At 43.5% G+C, this 25,454-nt stretch overlaps 1 protein-coding gene across 1 annotated transcript; it reads left to right on the top strand.

The window, feature by feature from the left end:
- Positions 1–23,718: 23,718 nt before the first annotated feature.
- LOC121438223 (60S ribosomal protein L31-like) lies at positions 23,719–24,091 on the top strand. Its single transcript, XM_041638400.1, has 2 exons — positions 23,719–23,893; positions 23,970–24,091. The coding sequence occupies exons 1-2, from the start codon at positions 23,719–23,721 to the stop codon at positions 24,089–24,091; spliced, it is 297 nt and encodes a 98-aa protein (XP_041494334.1).
- Positions 24,092–25,454: the final 1,363 nt, after the last annotated feature.

Here is a 25,454-nt window from a genome sequence, read left to right as displayed (position 1 = left end):
GGGTACTTTCTACTTTCTCTTCTGTGGGGTTCAGTGTGGTCGGTTTTATGTTGAGGTCTTTGATTCATTTGGACTTGAGTTTTGTGCATGGCAATAAATATGGATCTATTTTCATCCTTCTACATGTTGACATCCAGTTATACCAGCACCATTTGTTGAAGATGCCTTCTTTTTTCCATTTTATAATTTTGGCTTCTTTGTCAAAAATCAAGTGTTCTTAATTGTGGGAATTAATATCTGGATCTTTGATTCAATTCCATTGGTCCTCCTGTCTGTTTTTGTGCCCAGTCCTAAGCTGTTTTCATTACTGTAGCTCTATAGTAGAGTTTGAAGTCAGGGATTGTGATGCCTCTAGAAGTTCCTTTATTGTACAGGATTGTTTTGACTACCCTGGGTTTTTTGTTTTTACGTATGAAGTTAAGTATTGTTCTTCTGAGGTCTGTGAAGAATTTTGCTGGGATTTTGATGGGTATTGTGTTGAATATATAGATTGCTTTTGGTAAGATTGCTAAGTTTTATTGTTAATCCTACCTATTCAAAAACATAAAAGATCTTTCCTTTTTCTGGTGTTTTCTTCAATTTTTTTCTTCAAAGATTTAAAGTTCTTGTCAAACAGGTCCTTTACTTATTTGGTTAGTTATCCCAAGATATTTTATGTTATTTGAGACTATTGTGAATGATGATGATGTTTCTCTGTTTCTTAGTCATGTCAACCTGTTTATCATTTGTATAAAGGAGGGCTACTGATTCTTTTGAGTTAATCTTGTATCCTACTATGTTACTTATCAGGTTTTTTTATTAGTTATAGGTGTTTCCTGGTAGAAATTTTGGGGCCACGAGTGTATACTATCATATTATCAGCAAATAGTGAAAGTTTGACTTCTTCTTTTCCAATTTATATCCCCTTGATCTCCTTTTGTTGTCTTATTGCTCTAGCTAGTGGTATAGGAGGTCCTTCTGTCTTTGTGTTGCTTTCATTGGTTAATAAAGAAATTGCTTTGGGCCTGTTGATAGGGCAGAACTTAGGTAGGTGGGGAAAATTAAACGGAATGCTGAGAGGGAAAAGGCAGAGTCAGGGAGATGCCATGGATCTGCCAGAGACAGACATTGGGAATTTTATCTCATAAGCCACTGCCATGTGGTGATACACAGATTAATAGAAATGGGTTACATTAAGATGTAAGAATTAGCCAATAAGAAACTATAGCTAATGAGCCAAGCAGTAATTTAATTAATACAGTTTCTGTGTGATTATGTTGAAGCTAAGCTAGCCTGGTGGCTGGGACGAACAAGCGGGCCTTCCTCCAACAAGCTAGAACTTCAAGTACTATACTGAATAGATATGGAGAGAGTGGACAACCTTGTCTTGTTCCTGATTTCAGTGGGATTCCTTTGAGTTTCTCTCTGTTTAGTTTGACATTGACTATTAACTTGCTGTATATTGCCTTTATTATGTTTAGGTATGTTCCTTGTATCCCTGCTCTCTCCAAGACCTTTGTCATGAAAGGGGGCTGAATTTTATCAAAAGCTCTTTCAACATCTAATAAGATGACCATGTGTTTTTTTCTTTCTTTCAGTTAGTTTATATGGTGGATTATATTGACAGGTTTTCATATGTTGAGCCATCCCTGCATCTCTGAGATGAAGCCTGCTTTGTCATGATGGATAATTTTTCCAATGTGTTCTTAGATTTGGTTTGCCAATATTTTATTGAGTATTTGTACATCAATGTTCACAAGTAAGATTGGTCTATAATTCTCTTTCTTTGATAGTGTCTTTGTGTGGTTTGGGTATCAGGGTAGCTGTAGCCTTATAAAAAGAGTTTGGCAATGTCCCTTCTGTTTCTATCGTGTAGAACAATTTGAGGAGTAGTGGTATTGATTCTTCTTTGAAATTCTGGTATAATTCTGTGCTGAAACCATCTGGCCCTGGGTTGTTTTTTGTTTGTTTTGTTTTGTTTTGTTTTGTTTGCTTGGGAGGCTTTTGATCACTGTTTCTATTTCCTTAGTGGTTATATGATGTGGGAGTAATTTCTTATTAATAAAGAAACTGCCTAGACCCATTTAATAGGCCAACCCTTAGGTAGGTGGAGTAAACAGAACGGAATGCTGGGAAAAAGAAGCTGAATCAGGGAGTCGCCATGATTCTCCCACTCCAGACAGACGCAGGTTAAGATCATTCCTGGTAAGCCAGCTCTTGGGCTACACAGATTAATAGAAATGGGTTAGATCAATATGTAAAAGCTAGCCAATAAGAAACTGAAACTAATGGGTCAGGCAGTGTTTAAAAGAATACAGTTTCCGTGTAATTATTTCGGGTAAAGCTAGCTGGGTGGCGGGACACAGCCCGCTGATCCGTATTGCAACAGAGTGGCGCCCAACATGCTAATGAACTCCACGTAAAACCTGAGAGGGCTTAAAAAGGAGAGAAAGAGAATTTAAGACAGCTTTTTGCTGTTTGTGGGTTGCGTGCCGCAAAGAAATTGTCCTGACTCAGCAGCAGGAAAAAACTGGCTGTTTTAAAATGCCGGCTTTCTGGGCTGTGCCGCCATTGCGATCTCTGTCTGGCTCCTGTGGGAGACAGAGCTTTTGAATGGAACATTTGGAGTAAAGCTCTATGGCTTGGTTGATGGCAATGTGGACTGCTGTGTGCCTGGAACTGTGTGTGGCTCAGGGGCACCAAATGGCTCTGAGGCAGGAGCGGCTTGGCTCAGCTCTGCCATGCTGAACTGTGCTGGTCTCAGGCAGAGACTACCGTAATTACCATAAAAACAGCTCATTTAGGGTTTCAACTGGGCAGGACACAGGCGGTACCGTATTACCTGTACATGGTGCAACTTAAGTTTTTAAGAAGTGCTTAACATTTTAAGAAATGCTCCTGGATAGTAAAAATATTACAGATTCACAATAAAACAGATTCAGACATAACAGACCTCAGTGGATCACAGTGTTGGATGAATGTACATAGGCTTGAGAGAGAGAAATTCACAGAGAGTCTGGATTATGTACATTGTGTTTTCTTTAAAATTTTTGACTGTAAAGGAGCTAAGTACAGACAGACATTTCATTACATGGGCTGCCAAGCTAAACCAGAATGGATATAAAGGTATTACGATTTCAAAATTTGGGTCTAAGGATATGATACTTTGGAAAGGGTCTTCTTTTGTTTTCACAGAGGACCAGACCCTGTGGATTTCTTCTATTACAATTTGGTATGATAGACCACGCCCTCCTGAAAGGTTGTTGTGAACATCTTCAGAAAATTGCTTCGCTCAACTGCCAACTGAGATGAAACTAGCACACAGGTTATACCATGAAAGACCTAATTAACGACGCCCCCATTCAGCAGGAAGCAGTTTGGAGAGAAAAAACTGCGCCCATGTTCCCAAAATATTGTTTATAAATGTTCTTTTACATTTAAAGGGGGATATGATATAGGTATGAATAATTTGCATTGGTATGGATTTTAAGGTCAATTTTGTTATATGTATATGTATTTTTGATCTTGAATAAGGTGTGATTGTGTAGTTCATTTTTAAAATGTAATGTATAATTAGGAAATATAGGTTGTTGATGGATAATCATAATAGTCAAGTTTGTAGTCATGTTACTTAGATTTTCTAGTTATATAGAGATATATTTCAGTTAGGCATTCTTCATATCTCTCAAAGGCTACAGAATATGGCATTTAAAATATTTTAATAACTTAGGACTTTTCATGACAATGAGACACGTCTGCTCCTGACAGCACCAATCTACTTCGAGAGGAAGATGGGCATCGAAGAGGATCCTTATGGAGTTTGATAGCCATTTGGGCAAGAAACTACTCTTGCCTGGACTGTTGCATAAAATGGACACAGAGAACCCGCAGAGAGAGGACTGCTAAACTTGCCTAAAGGTGAGATGGTCTTTCGGGGTTCATGACTCATGAAAGAGTCTGCGAGACATTCTGCAGGACACAGCAGATAGTGACTGAACTGTCTTTGGAATTTCGTGCTTCATGGAAATATCTGCTGGATGCTTTGGGCCTGAAGGCTGAAGATGGATGCCCCAAAGGTACAAAAGAACTTTGGGTGACTGTCCAGGCAGCAAGATGTCTCTGTCATTTCTAGAGTTTTCTTATTTCTTGTTTACTTAGGTAGTATTATATCCTTCTGGAGTCTTTGATGGAGTTGAAGAATAAATAGATAGTTATAGTTTTCCTTAGTTATGATAAAAGATAAAATAGATATAAATATTGTAACTGTAATTCTTGCTTGATAACTGTTTTGCTATATGTAATTTTACTATGTTAAAGTTAAAGCCTTTCTTTTTTGTTTAAACAGAAAAAGGGGAAATGATGTGGGAGTAATTTCTTATTAATAAAGAAACTGCCTAGACCCATTTAATAGGCCAACCCTTAGGTAGGTGGAGTAAACAGAACGGAATGCTGGGAAAAAGAAGCTGAATCAGGGAGTCGCCATGATTCTCCCACTCCAGACAGACGCAGGTTAAGATCATTCCTGGTAAGCCAGCTCTTGGGCTACACAGATTAATAGAAATGGGTTAGATCAATATGTAAAAGCTAGCCAATAAGAAACTGAAACTAATGGGTCAGGCAGTGTTTAAAAGAATACAGTTTCCGTGTAATTATTTCGGGTAAAGCTAGCTGGGTGGCGGGACACAGCCCGCTGCTCCGTATTTCAACAGTTATAGATCTATTTAATTTGCTTATCTGGTCTTGATGGTATGTGGTACTTATCCAGAAAATTGTCCATTTTCTTTAAGTTTTCCAATTTAGTGGAGTACAGATTTTTTGATATATGACCCGATGACTCTGAGTTTCCTCCTTGTCTGTTGTTCTGTCCCCCTCTTCATTTCTGATTTTGTTAATTTGGGTATTCTCTTTCTGCCTTTTGGTTAGTTTGGGTAAAGTTTTGTCTATATTGTTGCTTTTTTTTTTTTTGAAGAACCAACTCTTTGTTTCATTCTTTTATTGTTTACTTTGTTTCTATTTTATTGATTTCAGCTCTCAATTTGATTATTTCCAGCAACCAACTCCTCCTAAGTGAGTTTGCTTATTTTTGTTCTAGGGATTATAGTTGTTCTGTTGATTCACTAGTGTGGAATTTCTCCAGCTTCTTTATGTAGGCATTTACTGCAATGAATTTTCCTCTTAGTACTACTTTCATTGTGTCCCATAAGTTTGGATGTGTTTTGCTGTTATTTTCATTGAATTTTAGGAAGTCTTTAACTTCTTCATTTCTTCCTTGACCCAGTGGTGATTCAGTTGAGCTTTGTTCAATTTCCATGAATTTGTGGGTTTTCTGCAATTATTGTTGTTGAATTCTAACTTTAAGCCATGGTGATTTGATAAGATACAGGGGCCAAGCAGTATTTAAATGAATACAATTGTATGTTGTTATTTCCGGCCCTAAGCTAGCCATGCAGAAACCGGCCAGGACGAAAAGCAGGCCTGCTCGCCTCCTCACTACATTCTACTCTGTGCGTAGCACCTTCCTTGGGGGGTGTCTCTTGTTTCCGGCATCTCTAATATTCTGGGATTTCTGTTGCAATTTAGATTTTACTCTTACATCTTCACACAACAGCCTCTAGAGGGAATACAACCCTAATATACAGGGGCCGATTTCAGAAGTCAGGTTTTATTCTGATCCCTTTTTTTCACACTCCCAGTTTATAGAGCAACAAAGAAATTTGTTCAACAATTACATAGCATCTGCAAAACCTGATTCAATGATTCTCAGACTACATGCAAAGTTCCTTTTTTTATTGTTTTTAATCGAGCAATATATTTTTCTCTGCTCTCCTCCCTGCCTCCCCTCTCCCCCTCTGCCCTCTCCCATGATCCCCACACTCCAAATTTACTCAGGAGATCTTGTTTTTTTCTATTTCCCTCATAGATTAGATCCATGCAAAGTTTCTAAAGTAAAGATGCTACTAAACTCCCAACAGATCACAAGGGCTTGCATCTGCAAGAGGAAATACCCCATGCTCCCCATGACAGACTCCTTGATCACTCTTGCTTTGACCACACTGGACCAGTCTGGGCTGTGCTTGTACTTAAAGGAGAGAGAAAAGAAAGAGAATAAATGCTAGAAACATTTTGTGCTAGAGGAGGGTGGGAGGGAAGGAAGAGTGTTTCAAAGGTTTTTCTAAATTTAATTATATGTCATTTTGTAATTGTATTTCATAATTATGTAATTATCCCTGACTATTTTTCTTTAAGTAATAGAACTAGTAATTACATACTAATTGAAATGTGTAATCTCATCATTAAGATATGTAAATATATAATAGTGTGAAGAAAAGGTAATTACAATTCCAAGGACGAGAAATTCATAGGCTAGCAAAGCCTGTGACACATTCCTGCTTCTGTTTCTGAGTTCTTTGCTCCAGTGGGTTTAGAAATCTCACCTGGATGGGGAAGCTAAGTTCCAAAGTCTGGGAAGCATGTGACAAGCAAAACTGGGTAGCTGACATCAAGATCACCTACCTTCTTGTCCACAGTCCTACCCACAATGCCTCTTGGAATCAATTTCATTCTCTCTATCTCTCTTTCTCTCTCTCTCTCCAGAAGGAGTCCTACAGCTACGAAGGAGTTGGACGGGTGATTTCTGATAGCTCTCTCTATCCTATCTGAATTAAGTCAGGGCCAGATTAGCCATGATTCTTGTTCCTACAGTGCACAAAGAGACAAACTAATATGATTCTTGCTTAGCTAGGGTTCCTATTGCTGTGATGAAATAGAAACACCATGACCAAAAAGCAAGTTGAGGAGGAAAGGATTTATTTTGCTTACATTTCCAGATTATAATCCATCATTGGAGGAAGTCAGAACAGGAACTCAAACAGGACAGGATCCTGGAAGCAGGAGCTGATGCAGAGGTCAGGAAGAGGTGCTGCTTACTGATTAGCTTCCCAAGACTTCCTCAGCCTGCTTTCTTATAGAACCCAGGACCACCAGCCTAGGGATGGCACCACTCACAATGGGCTGGGTTCTCCCCCATCAATCACTGATTGATAAAATGCCTTACAACTGGATCTCATGGAAGCATTGCACCACTGGGGCTTCTTCCTCTATGATGACTCTGGCTTGTGTCAACTGACATACAAAACCAGCCAGTACAACCCTTTAGCCCTGGAGTAGCTGCCATACCCTTGATCAACCATAGCTCTATATAGCCAGTTGTTTAGATAAGTATTCCTTATTGTTCTTGCTTCCTTAACATGTTGGGTTTGCTATGTAAGAACACTTGTCTCTCCAGAGATGAGGCCAAATCTGCTCGTGGTTATGCTTTGAATGTTTGCTGCATCCACACTTCCATGTTAAAATTCATTTATCATAATAACAATATCAACAAATGTGATCTTACCAGACCTACTGGTTGTGATAGTTTGTTTTAAATATCAACTCACCATACCCAGAATTGCCTAGGGAATAAGTTTCAACTAAGGAATTATTCAGATCAGGATGGCCTGTGTCTATACCTATGGGGGCTTGTCTTGATTGTTAATTGATGTAGGAAGACCCAGGCCATTGTGAGCGAAACCACTCCCTGGGCAGGAGAAAGCTAGATAAAAACAGCAAGCAAGTAGGCATAGGTGTTCGTTTGTCTCTACTCTTGATTGTCAGTGTGACATAGGCAGTAGGGAGGATGTATGAAGGGGTTGTGATGGGAAAGTGACGTCAACTCAAGCCACCACAGATAGGTGGAAGATAAGCATGGGAGAGAAGTCCAAATACAAGACAATGGAAGTAACAGACAATGGGTGCCCACCACCACCACCTGTATCCAGGAGACAAGAAATTAGCCTATCCATTATGATGTAGACCATAAGCAGATGGCCAGGAAAGATTGGAAAGGAGACAGCCTGTACTGGGGTACCTTGTAACCCTTAACAAAGCTCAGACTTGGGGTTGAGATGTAGTTCATTTAGTACAATGTTTGCCTAGTATTCATAAAGACCTAGGTACAATCCCCAGCAGCACATAACCCAAGTGTGATGGTACACAATTGTAACACCAGCATTCATGAGGTAGAGCAGGGAGATCTGGAGTTCATGACTGTCCCCCCCCACCCCGTAGCTATATAAAGAGTCCAAGATCAGCCTGCACTTATATGAAATCCAATCTTTAAAAGAGGAAGATACCATGGAAATGACTCAGGGTTAGGTAAGAGTGCTTGCTGGGCAAGTTTGAGCATCTGCCACATAAAATGTTGGGCATGGTCATGTGTGCTTTTAACTCCGGTACCGACTGGAGGGTAGTGAAGACAGAATAATCTCTGGGGATTGCTAATTGCCAGCCTAAGTTCAGATTCAATAAAGAACGCTGTCTCAAAGCAATAAGGGAAAGAGTAATATAGCAGATGTCCTCTTCTGGCCTCCACAGCACACATACAAAGGAGATAATAGCATAATAGTATGTACAGATACACAACACATGCACACATACATGGGCGGGGGGGGGGGGGGGAGAGAAAGTTCAGACTATCCTGAGAATGTGTTTCACTTTCACTAAAACATCATTGAAAGGGCTTAAATTCAAATGGATAAAAAATTTAGATAGATAGACTGATAGTACTTGGGAAGACTTTAAATAACATAGCCAGGTGTGAGCCAAAACAGTAACTTGGGGGCTGTACTGGCTAGTTTTGTGTGTCAAGTTGGCACACAGACTAGAGACATCAAAGAGGAACTTGAGTTGATAAAATGCCTCCGTAAGATCCAAACATAAGGTATTTTTTCAATTAGTGATCAACGTGGGAGGGTCCAGCCCTTGGTGGGTGATGCCATCCCTGGGCTGATGATCCTGGGTTCTATAAGAAAGCAGACTGAGCAAGTCAGAGGAAGCAAGCCAGTAAGCAGCTCCCCTCCATGGCCTCTGTATTATCTCCTGCCTCTGAGATCCTGCCCTGTTTGAGTTCCTGTCCTGACTTCCTTCAATAATATATACCAATATGCACATGTAAGAGAAATAAATCCTTTTCTCCCCAGCGTGCTTTTTGGTCATGGTGTTTCATTGTAGCAATAGGAACTCTAACTAAGACAGGGCTTCAACAAGTCTCGGTTACACCTTAAACTTCTGATTCTTTCATCAAAGAACGTCAGAATGACTAGGTTCCAAAGCCTAGTGTTCTGTCCGCTCTGCATGTTCATCCTGGAGTCAGCAAGGCTTCCTTCCTCCATCGAACTTCTTTATTTGCTCTAGTAACCTCCCATAGGCATACACTCCCAATGGCTCACACCTCAGCATGAAAGGCCTTGACCCCCCACATCCTGGAGAAAGCCCTCTTAAAGACAGATTCAAACAGGGAACTTCTTTACATTAGACACACTGTCAAACATTAGGTCACACAGAGACACGCGCACACACATATGCATACACACACACACACACACAATTGTATTATAAAGAAGAAGTTGTCAAGTGAGCTGCTGGATGACTGCTTGTGGTCCCCTCAAATCTCAGCGGTGCCTGCAGCTACAGCCAAGATGTGACCACAAAGCTGGGTCACATGCTTGTCTCTGCAACAGGAATGTTGAAGTGTGGCTTGAGTGACAGAGAGGAGGGGGAGGGTGGCTTCCCTGAAGCCGGTGGAACCCCTCAGTGACAGCTTCAGTGTGGGAGGGACGGAGAGGGGAGATTAATATCAGAAGGTGGGAGGGGGTAGATGAAGCCCCGACCTGCGTGTGTTATAAGTACCTTCTCTGAACTCCATTGAGATGAGACTTAAGCTGTAATATGATCCCAGTGCCCTCAGTTATGAGACCAGCTCTAATCCTCAATGTTGAAGAATACTTATTACAAATCTTTTTTTCCTATTTCTTTCTTCTGAGTAGCTGTGGCCTTTTTAAAAGGAAAAAAATCATTCATATTTAAGAAGGCAGCCCACACCCATAGTGATTCTCACGCAGATATGGGCAGTTTTGTCTCACATTAACGGACTGGTGGCAATTTCAGGGAAACAGAAGGATCCTCAGCACTAAAGATCTTACTTGGCACTCCCAAGGCTCAACAGATGTTTTTCTTGGAAGCCTGGAGTCTCACCTATAGTCGCCGAGGCCACAAATGCCAGTCCCACAGCCAGATGGTTTAAACCTGGTGGAATTTATTCAGAAAAGTAACCGCCGCCTTGGCTCAGGGGTTCCTTTTTTAGAGTTTATGTCCCCATCTCAGGACACACACAATGCAGCCCACATTCACGACAATGTGGTAGTGCTTTAAGTCACATGGCATTCTGAAAGCCATTATCCAACCTCAGAAATCTCTCTCACTATGTCTGGAACATAGCACCAGACAACTCCTAGCTGCCACTTTGGAGAAATCAACAGGGAAGAGGGAGGAGAGGAGACAGGGGGATCGCTAGGAATTCACAACATGGAGCCCAGGACGTGCACAGGATGTGACCTGAGGCCTGTTGTCCTGCTTCAGGCCTTCTGCCTCAGACTTTTCCATCTTAGCACTCCATGGCTAGAACACCAGCAGAGGAGAGCAGGTACTAACTCAAATCCTATATAAAATCATGAGTTCAGGGACCTCAGAAATTTCTTTCATTTCTTTGAACTTTAAAATGTATTTCTTCCATCCTTTTTTTCCAAAATCTTTGTTTGAGTCTCTCTCTCTCTCTCTCTCTCTCTCTCTCTCTCTCTCTCTGTGTGTGTGTGTGTGTGTGTGTGTGTGTGTGTGTGTGTGTGTACACCACTGTGCACTTGGAAAGGTCAGAAGACAATCTCAGGTGTCAACCCCTCCTTCCACCTTGTTTGAGTCAGGATCTCTTACTGTCCCCTACTGTGTGCACCAGGCTGGCTGGCTTGTGAGTGTCCAGGGCTCTCCTGTCTCTGCCTCCCGTTTCACCATAGGGCTGTGGGAACTACAGATGTGTGTTGGCTACCATGCCCAGTTTTACATGGGTTTTGATGATTTAAACTCCAGCTCTGACGCTTGTACAGCAAGCACTTTACCCACACGGAGCCATTTTCCCAGTATTGAACTTCATAATGGTTTTCAATAGCAAGGATAAAAATGTAGGTCCACAGTGCCGCAGATCAATTAGAGGGCATGATTAAGTGCCAGGCACATAATGAATAGGAAGCAACGGTCTTGCCCGGCTTCCTCTTGACAGAGAAGATAATAAACCTTTGCCTGTTGGGTTCTTTCCTCATTCCTAGCATTAGTCTCTAACTGCTTGGCTGACCCACCATCCTCCCCCATCCTACTAAGAAAAAGGACTAGTATTTACTGAGCAATTAGTAGCATTCTTTGAATTATCTCACTTAATTCATCCAACAACTCTATGAAATAAGTAGTTATTATCTCATTTCCAGATGTGGAAGTCAAAGCTTGATGAGTTGCAGTACTTGTTTGAGGTTATATAACTGATAATCGGGGGAATATATTTAAGTGTATGTGACTGCAGGGTCCATTCGTTTGCCTGCTTTGCAGTATATCTCTCATGGCAGGCCTCCCAAATCAAGCAGCCCTTTACATAGAACTTGTTTGTACTGGGCACTGTACTGTGTTCAAGGATACGAAAGTAAGTATGAGCCAGGATCTTCTCATTACATATAAACTAGCACACTTAATAAGGTATAGCTAAAGGCAAAGGACATCATGGAAAGGCTCTGGTGGGAAGTTTGGATCTTCACCAATTATGATGTGGAGCTGAATACTGTAAGATAAGCCTGTGATGGCCCAGTGGCCAAAAAGAAAAGATGTCATAGAGAACAACGTTCAAAGGACAAAGTTCGGGGGACTCTAAGAAGGGCCCGAGACAACGTTTGCATGTGGATGAGATGCATGAGACTGACTGTGCCATGAAGACCCAACAGTACATGCTGAGGGATGTGTGAGCCAGGTCTCATATGGCACCTATGAGATTGGAAGCTCCTTAAGCACAGAAACCATGTCCTGAATGTCTTACGATCCCCAGTTCCCAATGGTATACTAGCTTAAAACACATCCTATCTCTTTCTCTAACTCACTGGCTCCTGTACCTTTGAGATCCCAGGTCAAATGACAACTTCTCCATCTCCCTATGCAGAACAGATTCATCTTCCCTTTCTCCTGCCATCATTCTGTGTACTGTATGTATATATATACATACATACATACATACATACATAACCCGGCAGAGAGGCAGTGTTCTGGTTGTCAGTGTATTCTCTTCAATCTCTGCCTGCGTTCAAACCCTGAGACTTTATCATTAAAGCCTATGAGACACAGGAAATTTTCTATGCCAGTTTCTTCATGTTACCTACCACAGAAATGAGTGTCTCAGTAAAATACTTAGCCTAGCTCTGGGCACACATATTAAATGCAGAATCAGTGTTGGCTTCTAAAATTTTTATTTGCCTCTAAATTTCTTGAAGGCGTGTCTTGAATCTTGATGTTTTTTGTTCCCCAAATGCCTGCACAATGCCTGTTATATAGTATCTGCTTTATCCATAATTTGATTTCTTGAATGAATATGTGTTTAGTATTCAGTACATATCTGGGTGGGTGGGTAGGTTGATAGATAGGTACCCTATAAAATGCTGGCTAGCTATGTGAAGAAGTGAATCAGTCGTCCATATATATTTTCTGGTTAGTTCGCCACTTAAAGCAAATGAACAAGAAAATGAATAACTAATAGGCATTTAATAAGAAGGTTGAATGGTTGCATGGTTGAGTAAACAAACAGATTTTCCACAAATAGCAGATGTTCCATAAATGTTGGCTGGTTGCATGAATGAGCAAATACCCCCAAGATGTAGCCATAGCCTGAATTTGATGCTAAATAGTTATGTAGCTTGAGCATGGGACAGAGGGAAGGATTGTTAATATCTGCCCTACCCCACCCCCATAACTGTCGCTAAAATTGTTCCCTTCTCCCTGGCATTTTTGAAGCCCACCCCCAACATATGCACTAGACACCTGCTTCTGTATACTGTCTGGGCCTTCATAGTGAGATAGGAGCATGGGGACGGGGAGGAGAGTTGGACAATGGCTGGCCCCTCTCAACTGAGGACCAACCATCCAGGATCCTGTGTTCCCAAGACTTGTATCTCTGCTCTTTCTTTTTTTTTTTTAAATTATTTATTTATTATGTATACAATATCCTGTCTGCATGTATGCCTGAAGGCCAAAAGAGGGCACCAGACCTCATTACAGATGGTTGTGAGCCACCATGTGGTTGCTGGGAATTGAACTCAGGACCTTTGGAAGAGCAGACAATGCTCTTAACCGCTGAGCCATCTCTCCAGCCCCATCTCTGCTCTTTCTTTAGTGAGGAGGTGGCTTTCAACTTAAAGCCCGTTGGTGTCAAATCCTGTATTGCTGCAGTCTGCAGGGCAGGAGTGCCCACTAATACACTCGTACATCCTTGACCCCATTCCTCAACCCCGTCTTTCCCTTGATACAGCCCCAGCAACTCACATCTCTAGTTAATGAATTATTCTGTAACATAGAAATCTCACATATGTTGGAGGATTTGCCATTTCCATTAAACATGCCACGCATTTGGTGGGTAATTAAATGTGCAATAATGGGCTCTAATTTCCATCTTAAATGACTCCCCAGGAGCAGCAAAAAAGGAGATGCAGGGTGTAATTTTCTGAAAGAGCATTTTCTCCTCCAAAAGCTTTTTAGCGTATGGAAGAAGAGGGATTGAATAAAATGAGTTGGCTTTGATCTTGTACCACATACGGATTTTCTACAGTTGTCCCTCTATGAAGAAAGACACAACACTCCCAAATTAGTGGGGGGGAAGGGAGGAGCAAGGTCAAGAACAAGAAATGGTCACATTGTGGAAAGGAGACATCTCTGCAGACCCTGCCACAGACTTGAGGATCATAAGCCATCCTCCTCCACCCCATACTCTTCATGACGTTAGTTAATGTATGCTGCGTATGAAGGCATATATATGCATACATGTGCATACATGCACCACACACACACAAGAAGCGGCTCCCCCCCCCCAATTCTAGAAGTACAGATTGGAGGCAGTTTTAGAGAATGACAGGAAGCATGGGGAAAGAAAAGGAAAGGGTAAGAGCCAGGGATGAAATATCCACCCCCGTGAAAATAGCACAGCTTCCACTTTGAGCTTCATCAGTAGCTATGAGAATAAGTTTAAGTTACTCTCAGCACCAGTTACCTCATTAGTAAGGTGGGAATCCTCAGACCCAACTCAGAAGATAGTTGTCACAATGACAGAACAAACCATGTGTAATAACCCTTCACAGTACAGCCATGGCTCACAATAGGAGGCTCTGGATAAATCTGCCTCCCTCCTCCCCTTCTCTCCCTCAGCAGGTACGAAGGGTCAGTTTGGTTAGGTCAGCATGCTGTGTTGTGGCCTCATATTTCTACTGTAGCTCAGTCTTTCTTGGGGCAGGGCTGAGAAGTGCAGAGAGAGGTTCTGAGGTGAGCCGAGCTCCCAGTGTGAGCACAGAGGCCACACCACAGGAGAGAGGGTGGTGAAAGAAAGGCTGGACACCTCACTGTGGCTGCCTGGCCTGAGGCAGCTCCCAGCCTCCCTGGCCCACACTCAGAGGCATCCCTCCCTTGGTAGCATCTCTGGGGAAACGACACCAAGGGGTGTCAAGCAGGGCTCCTCCCATGGAGGACTCGGTAGAAGCAATCACTGCCAGGGCATCGCAGGCCTGGGTCTCTTCTGCGGGTTTCTCTGGGTCACCTCAAGTTGGCACGCCTCTATAGATGAACGAGGATGCCAAGAACAGGCTGCCCAGCAATAAATAAATTGAGCTGCCTCCCTGCTCCTCTGGCTAGTCCCCATACTGGACCATCTGGAAGGGAGATAAGCAAGTAATCCTGAGGGTGCATCTCAGGGTATCTGAGGCCAGGAAATGAGCTGTGTAATAGCAAGGCTGGAAGCAGGCCCTGGGTGGAGATGGGCGGGAAGGTAAAGGAAATGGAATTACACAGTGGACGCAAAGCTGAGGTTCCACTTCGACGAAAGGGTAGATGGACGTGCACTCCAAGTGTGTGAGTGTCCTTTCTGAAGCAAAATAATAACAGAGCCAAAAACACATAGCTCTAGGTTCTACACAATGGGGGAAAGAGAATAGTCTACAATTCCCAGGATTCACCAGGAGCCCCTCCAAAGTTCTTCCATTTGCTGATTCTTGTTATAAGATGTATTTTTATCGTTTTTTACATTCTGTGTGTGAGTGTGAGAAGCATGAGTGCTCATGGCCTGTGGAGGCCAGAGGTGTCAGACAAGAGATAGTTACAGGGGGCTGTGCAACACCTGACCTGTGGAGGCCAGAGGTGTCAGACCTCCCGGGAGACAGTTACAGGTGGAGGCCAGAGGTGTCAGACAAGAGATAGTTACAGGGGGCTGTGCAACACCTGACCTGTGGAGGCCAGAGGTGTCAGACCTCCCGGGAGACAGTTACAGGTGGAGGCCAGAGGTGTCAGACCTCCCGGGAGACAGTTACAGGTGGAGGCCAGAGGTGTCAGACCTCCAGGAGACAGTCACATGACCTGTGGAGGCCAGATGTGTCAGACCTCCCGGGAGACAGTTACAGGTGGCTGTGCAACACCTGACCTGGGCTCTGAGAACTAAACTCGGCTCTCAGGCAGGAGCTCAATAAGCATCCTGATCCCTGAGCCATCTCTCCAGCCCCCAATTGTTTATTCTTTCAAGCATGCCTTTTTCACCGACTGAATCGCTCAAGCATGCTTAAGAACCATCAACTTTACACAAAACAGACAACCGACACCATGGATCTCGGAGGCAATTAGACTTCGCATGTGTCTCTGTTGCAACGTTATTGGCCATTTTCCCATACCATGTTCTTGAGGTTTCTGAGCCTCAGTTTCTTCCTCTCTAAACCGAAATTGATACAGAGACTGAAGGAGAAAACATTGAGAAAGTGCTGAGTACAGTGGCCAGCACTTAGTTTTTTTGTTAAAAAAAAAAATCAACCTCACTCTTCTCATGATGGAAGTGTGCTTAAGACCCCTGGGGGAAAAATGCATAAAACGCACTTTCTACAAGATTATGTCCCCCTTAGGGAAGGGTTCACAAGGTTCACAAGGTTTTGCCTCTTTGCAGAGCTATTGGCAGTTAGTGACTGTTGGGGAAGAAGAGTCTTCTTCTTCAGTGGTAGAGCTGCTGTTACGTCTCACATGCTCCAGGAGATAACTCTACGCCCTGTAGGCAACCCTTATAACATTCAGTAAGTCACACACACACACAGAAGACAAGAAAGAAGGAGGAGTTGCTGGGAAGAAGAAGGGGTTCATCAGGAGTGGAAGGGGATGAGAGAGAGGGTTGGGGGGTGAAAATGACCAAAATTTATTATATACCTGAAGAAATTATCCAAGAATAATAAATAATTTAAAGTATACAACTGTTCAATAAATACACGAACAAAGTTATGCCCTTAGGGTGAGAGTGTTTTGTTCTTTCCATTGCCTGAAGTGTCTGCCATTGGGTTTTGCACACAGTAGGAGTTAGAGCTGTTTAATAAATTAGATTAAAATCCTGACTGACCAAGCACAAACCATATCAGCAAAAGCTAATACTGGGAATGATCGCTTTGTCCGAGGACACTGGACTAAAGAGTCTGTTGAAAACCCACGTTTAGATGAACCCTGGAGGTTACCTTCTGAGGGTATTTATTTGTTTATAAAAGCTTTAGAATATAATGAATTGCATGTAGGCTGCTAGGTGTTTGTATTACAGCATTGGTCTGTTTTCTTTTGTGCAAACAATAGTGAATCCCATCTGTCTGCAGGAATGTTGGTACACAAAGAAATCCCAGCTCGTGGTGAGGAAAGGGAGAGGTGCTGATGAGGAGCTAGGCAGAACCTCATCCCAGGTGGGCAAGGAGCTAGACAAGAGAGAACGAAGGAAAACCACAGCTGCACCATGGTAACAATGTCTCCCTTATGGAAGATATGCTTTGCTTTGTTAAATAAACTTCTGCTTTAGAAACAAAGTGTGCCTCTTGACTAAATCCTTTCCTTCAAGAAGACAACAGGGACATCCCTCCCCTCTGACAAATCCACAAAGCCACGGGGCACAGGACAAATGTGGAGGTTCCTCATATAGTCCCACAACATAAAGGCGGAGAGACCTTAGGGATCATCGTGCCTTCCATCTGCTCCGTCAAGGCTATCAGCATCATTAGTGACAGGGCTGGGACAAAATACACTCTCCTGATTCCACGTCCCTGGTCTTGCCACCACACCAGCTGTCTCCTTCTCTGAACAGGAGGCAGGCAGATGACTGGTTTTCTCCTCAAGCAAACTAGAGGGACTCCGGCATCACTTAGCAAATGAGAGGCAGGTACAAGCCCTCGCTAGAAGGTGGCTATGGGGCAATAGCTGCCCTCGAGCAGATCCTGCCAAGCGGCTTAGCTGTGAGGCCCCATCCACCCTTCTCTGTCTAAGCTTTGCCAGTTCTAACAAAGTGAGGTGGTGAAGCATGTTTACATATCCAACCAAGCACTGATACAGGGGAATTACACCTCGAGATAATGATATCTACTTTTGATGATAAAAATAGTCCAAGAAAAAAATAGAGGAGGAGGGTAAGGAAGGAAAGGCTTAGAGGAAGTTGCTAGAATAAGGCTGTCCAAATTCAAAGGATAAAACAAAACCCTCTCTCCCCTCTCTTTTTGCCTCAATCCCTTTTCCTTTTCTGGGAAGATGCAAGGCAGCAATGTGGTCCTTGGGAGAGTCAAGAAACAAAACTGAAGGGCTAAGGGTCCTGCCCATTGACAGCACCTTTTTGACCTAGCCCTTCCCTCCACCCCTCCCTGCTTCCATATATCATCTCTGCCCACTTCTTCAAAGGCAGTCTGCCTAGGTCCACTTGCTCTTTCTGATAACCATTTCAAAACTGCAAATCGTAGTTAGTGAACCACTTTCTCCCTTTTCTGTCCAGGGGCTGCTTCCGGTCCTAGCAGGCAACTGCTTGCCCTTCTGCTTTAGTGTTGTTTCTAGGATCATTTTACAGTCCAACTTGGTCATACCTTTTCATATCCATTTGTTGGGTGAGGGTTTGTTTTCAGGCAGAGTCTCACTGTTATTTCAGGCTGGCCTTGACCTCCTGCTTGGCCCTCCCAAGTGCTGAGATCAGAAGTGTGAGCACCACACTCAGCTTTATTCTTAACATAAAATATTATGACCCTTCCTTTGTGGGCAACAATGTGCACCAGTTTACAAATGAGAAAATTGGAGTTTGAATCAGTGGGAAAAAATTGTGTAACTGGCTACCTAGAAAAAAACCAATCCAGGTCTTGCTTCCTGGAATTTCACTGTCTTTTGGACTATGGGGTACTGACCTCCAGCTGTGTTCCGCAGAGATCAGAATGTAGGCCAGAACTCTGTCCTACTAGTTCAGAGTGTATGTTGGGGCCATATACAACTGTCATAAGCTAAGACAAAGCAATGACTGTGAAGGGATTTGACATGGGAGGTTGTTTTCTCCCAGAGACAGGGTGGTGATTTAAATACGTAGGTCGAAACGGAGCTGCAATAGTGACGAGCAAGTGGGAAGAGACCAGAAAACATCATCAGAGATCAACCTAATTAACGAGGCAATTCCGCATTGTGTTGAAAGCTGCAGATAGCATCCTAAGTGAAGAATCAGGAGGAAAAACAGAAGACAAATGTACAGGCAAAATCAGGAGTTTGGAGTACTCTACTCAGACTATCAGTGTCTGGAGAATTACGGAAGGGAGGCATGGCAGATGAAGGATCTGAGATGCCTTCAGAAACCAGGGCCCTGGGTCAGGCCTTGCAGAAATGTTCTAATTTGTTTAAGTGAAGGGACTAGGTCTTCCAGTTTTGAAACACAGTGCAAGGAAAAGGGAAGTGAAGAATTGCTGTCTGAGCAACCATTGTGATCGGGACCACATTAGACATTGTCGTATCCATTAACAGCTCACTCTGTGGCAGGAGAAAGCACAATGGGAGCTAACGGTAACAAGAAAGAGACCAGACAGCCACTTTGGTTTGAAAATGGCAGTCATCTAAATGTGCAGGAGACTGGTCCCAGGGGTCAGCTCCTCTCTAGAAGAACTGGGAACCCGTTCTGAAAAGTCACGGTGAAGCACCTGCTGCCTGCAGAAAAGCAGACGCAGGGCCGTGTACCCAAAAGACAGTGCATACACCAAAACTTCTTGGGGGAGGCTTTTGGAATTTTATACCAAAACATTCCAGCCTAAGTAAAGAGAAAATGAAGAGGGCTGGAGAAATGGCTCAGCGGTTAAGAGCACTGATTGCTCTTCCAGAGGACCCGGGTTCAATTCCCAGCACCCACATGGCAGCTCACAACTGTCAAAAAAAAAAAAATCCAGTTCCAGGGGATCTAACACCTTCACACCAAAGCACATAAAAAAAATAAAGATAAATAAATCATAAAAATAATTAAAAAAAAAAAAAAGAAAGAGACCAGGTTACAGCAGAGCCCCTGAGTGAGAGAGGAATGAAAAAGAGGGAGCCAGAACAGTCAGCCAGGGACATTTTTATTACCTTCTCCTCCATGCAGTTACAGTACGGTTCCATGGTACTTGGTCATCTAGAATAGGCCACAAGCTGTCTGAAGGTGGGGACTGTTTCTTGCATCACTATATTGATTCTCAAATCATGGCATCCATCAGAATGGCCCACAGAGCTCATGCTGCTTCCAATTGTAAAGTACCCCCTCAGGGTTTCTTCTGATTCTGTAGCTCTTGGATTATGCCTGAGAAATTGCATGTGAAACACGTTTTCAGACTTATGGTTGGGTCTGGTGATTCTTTTTCTTGCTTCCTGGGATTCGTAGCCTTGTCGGATAGCCATAGCCCTTCCTTCTCACTGAATAGCGTTGACCAGTGTGACCACGCTTTGTGTGGAAGTTGATGACTGTCTATGATTAGGTTCTAAAAGAAACTGAAGTTTATTCTCTGCGATCATTCCTTTTGCAGGAGAGGAGACAGCTGCCATGTTATTGAGGGCACTGAAATGGCCTTGTGGGAAGAAACTGAATTCTCCTACCAGCAACTAGCACCAACTAGCCAGCCATGAGACAGAGCTACTTCAGCAGCAGAGTCAAAGGCCTGGCCAACCATTCAGATGACTATGGCCCTGCCAATATTGCCACTGTCACTCTGTGGCAGAACCTAAACCAGAACCTGCCGAAACCTTGAATGATAATAACAAGTCTAGTATTTGGAGATGATTTTCAGTAGAGACACAGATAACTAGACACCAAATGATGTCTCTGTAACTGGTCCACGAACCATACTTCAGTAGTGAATGTGTCTTTGCTGTGTGATCATGCTGACAAAATCGCCAGCTCAAGGCACAATCTCTACTGTAATTACCAATTGTCCATGCAAGAGCTTGGCGGGTAGAGGAGTCTAGACCTTCAGAACTGCCTTATGATTTCTCTTTACCGCCTAAAGAATGCCTGTCAGGACAGCCAGCTGACCTTCCACCCACCTCTGTGATGTTCCTTGACATCCTCTGGAGACAAGAGTAATATGGATGAGCAAAGAGAGAAATACAAGGCAGGAGGAGACGGGAGCTCAGAGCATTTGGTCTGAGATTTTGTAGAGACAGAATTCAGTCTGAGGATTTGTAGGGACAGGATTGCCTTTTGTTCTGAGGATTCCATAAGGCAAGAACTAGTGGGTGACTTCTCTGCTTTTCTTATCCTTCAGCTTTCACCCCAATATCAGACTCCAGATTTTTATTATTAAGACCAATTAGAATTCAAACAACAATCCCCTGTTCTCCCTTTCTCTTCAGGATCCCTCCTCTCTCCCCCTTTCTTTCCTCTAAAGTCTTACTGGAGACTTCCAAGCCTCTACAAGAGCTAGCTCCCTATGTATGTCTTTCCCCTTGCTAGGGTGTTTCATCTCCACATTTTTCCCACAAGTCAGTTTGCATTAAAGCTCCACAAACATTTACTGATCACTAGCTACCTACAGCAGCCAACTCTAGGCAGAGTCTATAGACATAAATAAGATCCACTCACATGAAAAAGTCTTGCATTCAAATTTCCACAGGACCAACATCCATGGTCCTTACTGCAACCTCCCTACTACCTCATCCCAGTTTTCTTTCAGACTCATGTGCATATAATTGTGACCACATGAAGCTTTATACCGCCTCACCTGGTGGACATGATATGGAAAAAGGTCAAACAATATGTTTCCTCTTGAAGGTGACCTTTCATTAGAGCCCCAGCCCAGGACAAATCCTCTTCTCCAGATATTTGGTTACTGAACTGGCCCGAGGCCTCTTGACTTTGATATCTCGCTCTCTCACGCCCTCATTCTGTTGGGCTTAGCTTCAGATTTCTTTCTCTTTCCTTACATCTGTGTTTGGGATGTTTGTGAAGCATTTCCAGAATTCACCTGGGGTTTCTGAAAAGAGTGGTGTCTTGTATGTTACAGGGAGTTTTGAATGACAGCATCACTTCGTAGCTAAGAATGCTGAGCCCAACATATTCAAATGATCTCAACATGCTGTATTGGGATTAGGTACCACAACCAGGATCCCTTCCCCTTTCTTAGTCTCAGATATCATCTCCAAGACAGGCAAAGACTCCAAGAAGAGAGTAACAAGCCTTGGGGGAGATATTCAATCCAGTCTCAAGTACCAGCTTCTCCCAAGCCTTCCTAGTCCAAACATGTTAGACAATACAAGCAAATATCTAGAAAACACAAGTCACAAGAAGAAATAGATGGGCAGTTCCACAAAGGACAGAGGCCACGAGTGTGTGCCCTGGCATAGTTAAGCCTCATCTCTTCAGCATCTAGCATCTGGAAATTCTTCAGCAAGGCTGCCTTCAGTTGATCTACCAGGTTGAAAGAATGCTTTATCTCATCCTTGGATCTACTCTTCCCCAAGACTTTCTACCTTAGGAATAGTGCTCCAGTTCTGTGGTTGTTCAGGCTAGCCGTGAGCCTGGCAGCTTCCTCTCCCTTATCTTCAGAGTACTCAATCCCCTCAATCAAGCCTAGAATATACCCTATATCCAAAAATATCCCTCAGCCCATCCACTTCCATTCTCAGCTTCCATAGCTCTGCTGTGGTGCTTTTCTCACTGTTATGATAAAAAAAAAATACCTGTCCAAAGCAACTTAATAAAAGCAGGGTTCATTTTGGTTCACAGTTAAAAGGTAGAGGAAGCATGGGGGCAAAAGCATGGGGTGACTGGTCACATTATATCACAATCAGGAAGCAGAGAGAGATGGATGCTGGTGCTCAGGTCAGTTTCTCCATTTTGTTCAGCCTGAACCCTCAGCCCATGAGTTGGTACCACCCATATTTAGGGCAGGTCTCCCCACCTCTCTAGGAACACCTCACAGACATGCCCATAGGTTTTTCATCCTAGATGATTCTAAATTTCATGAGGTTGACAGTTAAGACCGTCGATCACACCTGGCCAGGTCACTCTCATCCCTCAACTGGATCTCAGCTTGCCTATCTGTGCTCACACTTGCTCCTTGTATCCTGTTCCTCACAGAATGAGTCACACAAAACTATATAGGATAACATCATCCCCTTCACACAGCCCATGAGACCGTTCGTGATCTGGCTCCAAATTGCCTTCTGAGTCTCCTCCCAAGTATCACTTCCTTTAATCTCTCCCTGCTAATTACAGTGTTCACTCATTCCAAGTCCTTTATAACTGCTTCTGCACTCAGTTCATTGTGATTTAAGCAGCATACTTTAAAAAATTCTAGCCTCACAGATACAATATGGAAAGGTAGGAAGCTTTTAACAACCATATATATATATATATATATATATATATATATATATATATATCCATAATCTTTGCTACATTAAGAATCAAAAAGGGATAAATGCATAATAGCTTTGGAGCCTGTCCTGGAACTAGCTCTTAGAGACCAGGCTGGCCTTGAATTCCCAGAGATCCTCCTGTCTCTGCCTCTGAGTGCTGGGATTAAAGGCGTGCGCCACCACTGCCCAGTTAAAAGTTACTTTTAATGTGGTACCTGTAATTATACTGGCTATCTGTGCATACTGTTGCATTAAAATCATGAGTCTAGAGCTGGAGAGATGGCTCAGTAGTTAAGAGAAATTACTGTGCCTGTAAAGAAGACCTGGGTTCCATTCCCACATGGCTGCTCACAATCAACCATAACTCCAGTTTCAGAATGCACGGGACATACATGCAAACAAAACATTCATACACACAAAATAATTAAACCTTAAAACAAGCAAACTCAAGTCTACCCAGTACTTTCATTGAACCTTTTGATCATGACTGGGTATATAACAACAAGCATCTGTCACTTGAAAAATATTGCTTTACAGAATTATATGACATGTTTTACCATAAACTATCAAGGTCATATTATTAATATCACCCATAGTTTCTACCACTGCTGGAAAGCTCGTGGTGGATTCTCAAGTTCCGTTGAAACTCCAAGTGTCATCATTGTACTGTTGAACATAGTGGAACACACCTGTAACCCCAGCACTTGGGAACTAGAAACAGGAAGTTCAAGGTCATCCTTGGCTATACATCCAGTTCAAGGACAGCCTAAGGTACAAAGACCCTGTCTCAAACAAACAAATAACACTACTACCAAAAGCCAAAAGTCAACTGATAGTATGACTGAACATTTTATTTTTTTTAAAAAAAGGGGGGGGGACTGTTAAAAATTGAATCAGTTAACCCTGTCTCAGGGGAAAAAATTGAATCAGTTACCTTTCCAAATTGGGCCTGGCAAAATGACTCCCACAAAGAGGGGTGTTGAGAGGGGCCCTTCTGCCCTCAATGAGGTGGTGATCCAAGAACACACCATCAACATTCACAAGCACATTCATGGAGTGAGCTTCAAGAAGCGTGCTTCTCAGGCACTCAGAGAAATCCAGAAATTTTCCATGAAGGAAACTGGTCCTCCAGGTAGGCACATTGATATCAATCTCAATAAAGTTGCCTGGACCAGAGGTATAACACATGTTATACCTCTGTATTCAAGTACATTTGTTCAGAAACTGTAATGAGGATGAGGACTCGCCTAACAAGCTCTACACATTGGTAACATACTTGTCGGTTACCACATTCAAAACTCCACAGAGAGTCAATGTGGATGAGAACTAACCTGCTGAATGTCAAATAAAGGTGCAGAAGTACCAAAAAAATTGAGTCAGTTAGGCCCTCCTGGGTCGTCCATGGCCAGGTGAGTGAAAGACAGGCACATGCCTTGCCTGGGTCTTCACAGCCCCATACTGACTGAAGACAACTACAGGCTTGCCCAGTGCTTTGCGTACCAGGTGGGTAGACACCATTATGGTGAGTATATAGTGGGGAAATGGTGAGGGGAGGCGGGGGGGAAGCACGTGCAGTCCATGTACTGTGGAGAGAGGCTGAACTGAGGAACCAAAGATGGTGGTGAGCAGGCTGATATGTGTGGCCTGTTTGCCACCTGGGGTCATAGTGATGTCTAGGACTGGGCTACCACCAAGGGTCACATCTGGGTTTGTGGTCCTACCCCAGCCAAGGTCTGTGTTGATTCCCATGGCCCATGTTCCCATCAGGAACCACATGGATGCCCAGGTTCTGGGTCTGGGCCACCACCTAGAGCCGTGTTGGTGTCTGAGGTCCTTGCTGCTGCCATTGGAACCCTGCTGAGCTGAATAGCCTGCACTGCCCCCCAGGACCAAGATGACATCTGGGCCTGAGTTGCTACCAAGGGCCATATCTAGCTCCATGGCCTTATAGCAGCTAGGTCTATGTCGATGTCCGTGGCTTCAGTTACTACTAAAAACCAAGCAAATGCCTGGGGTAGACAACCACCTGAGTCCATGTCGGTGTCCTCGAGCCATGCCACCACCAGGGCTATGCCAATCTTAGCCGCCTGTGCTGCCACCTGGTGTCATGGTGACAACTGGGACCAAGCTGCTGCCAAGGGCCACATCTGGGTCAATGGCCCTATGACAGCCAGGGTCTGATTGATGTCTGTGTTTCCTGTTACCACCAAGGGCTGTGCAGATACCTGCCAGGGTCTGGTCAGCCATCTGAAACCATGTTGGTATCCTGGGGCCATGCTGCTTCTGGGACAGAATTGATCTGGGTAGTCTCTGCTGTCACCTGGGCTATGGTGATATCCGGGCCCGAGTCACTGCCAAGTGCTATGTCTGGGTTTGTGGTCCTGCTGCAGCTGGACTTCGGGCTGATCTCTGTGATGCAAGATACCACAAGGAATCCTAGTAATCAAGAGTGTTGAAATCCAAGGCTGTACTAAGCCAGCACCGCCTTATGCTGGCTCTAGGAGAACTGACCCTGCTCCTCGCTGGCCACTGAAAACAGAAGAGCTGGTCCCACCCCAGTCCCTATGGCATAGGCATAAAAGATCAGGCTCTGCCCCTTGCCTGAGGGGGGGCAGTCCCAGAGGCCTGGACTGACCAAATCAGCTACCACCCAGGCCTATATCCAGGGATTTGAGTTGGCTCATCCCAGCATC

This window comes from Microtus oregoni, unplaced genomic scaffold (genome assembly GCF_018167655.1).
Source record: "Microtus oregoni isolate MIOR12 unplaced genomic scaffold, Mior012 000055F_ref0000237, whole genome shotgun sequence".
NCBI lineage: Eukaryota > Metazoa > Chordata > Mammalia > Rodentia > Cricetidae > Microtus > Microtus oregoni.
The sequence above is the reverse complement of the archived record's forward strand: the minus strand, read 5'-3'. Positions and strand labels throughout refer to the sequence as shown.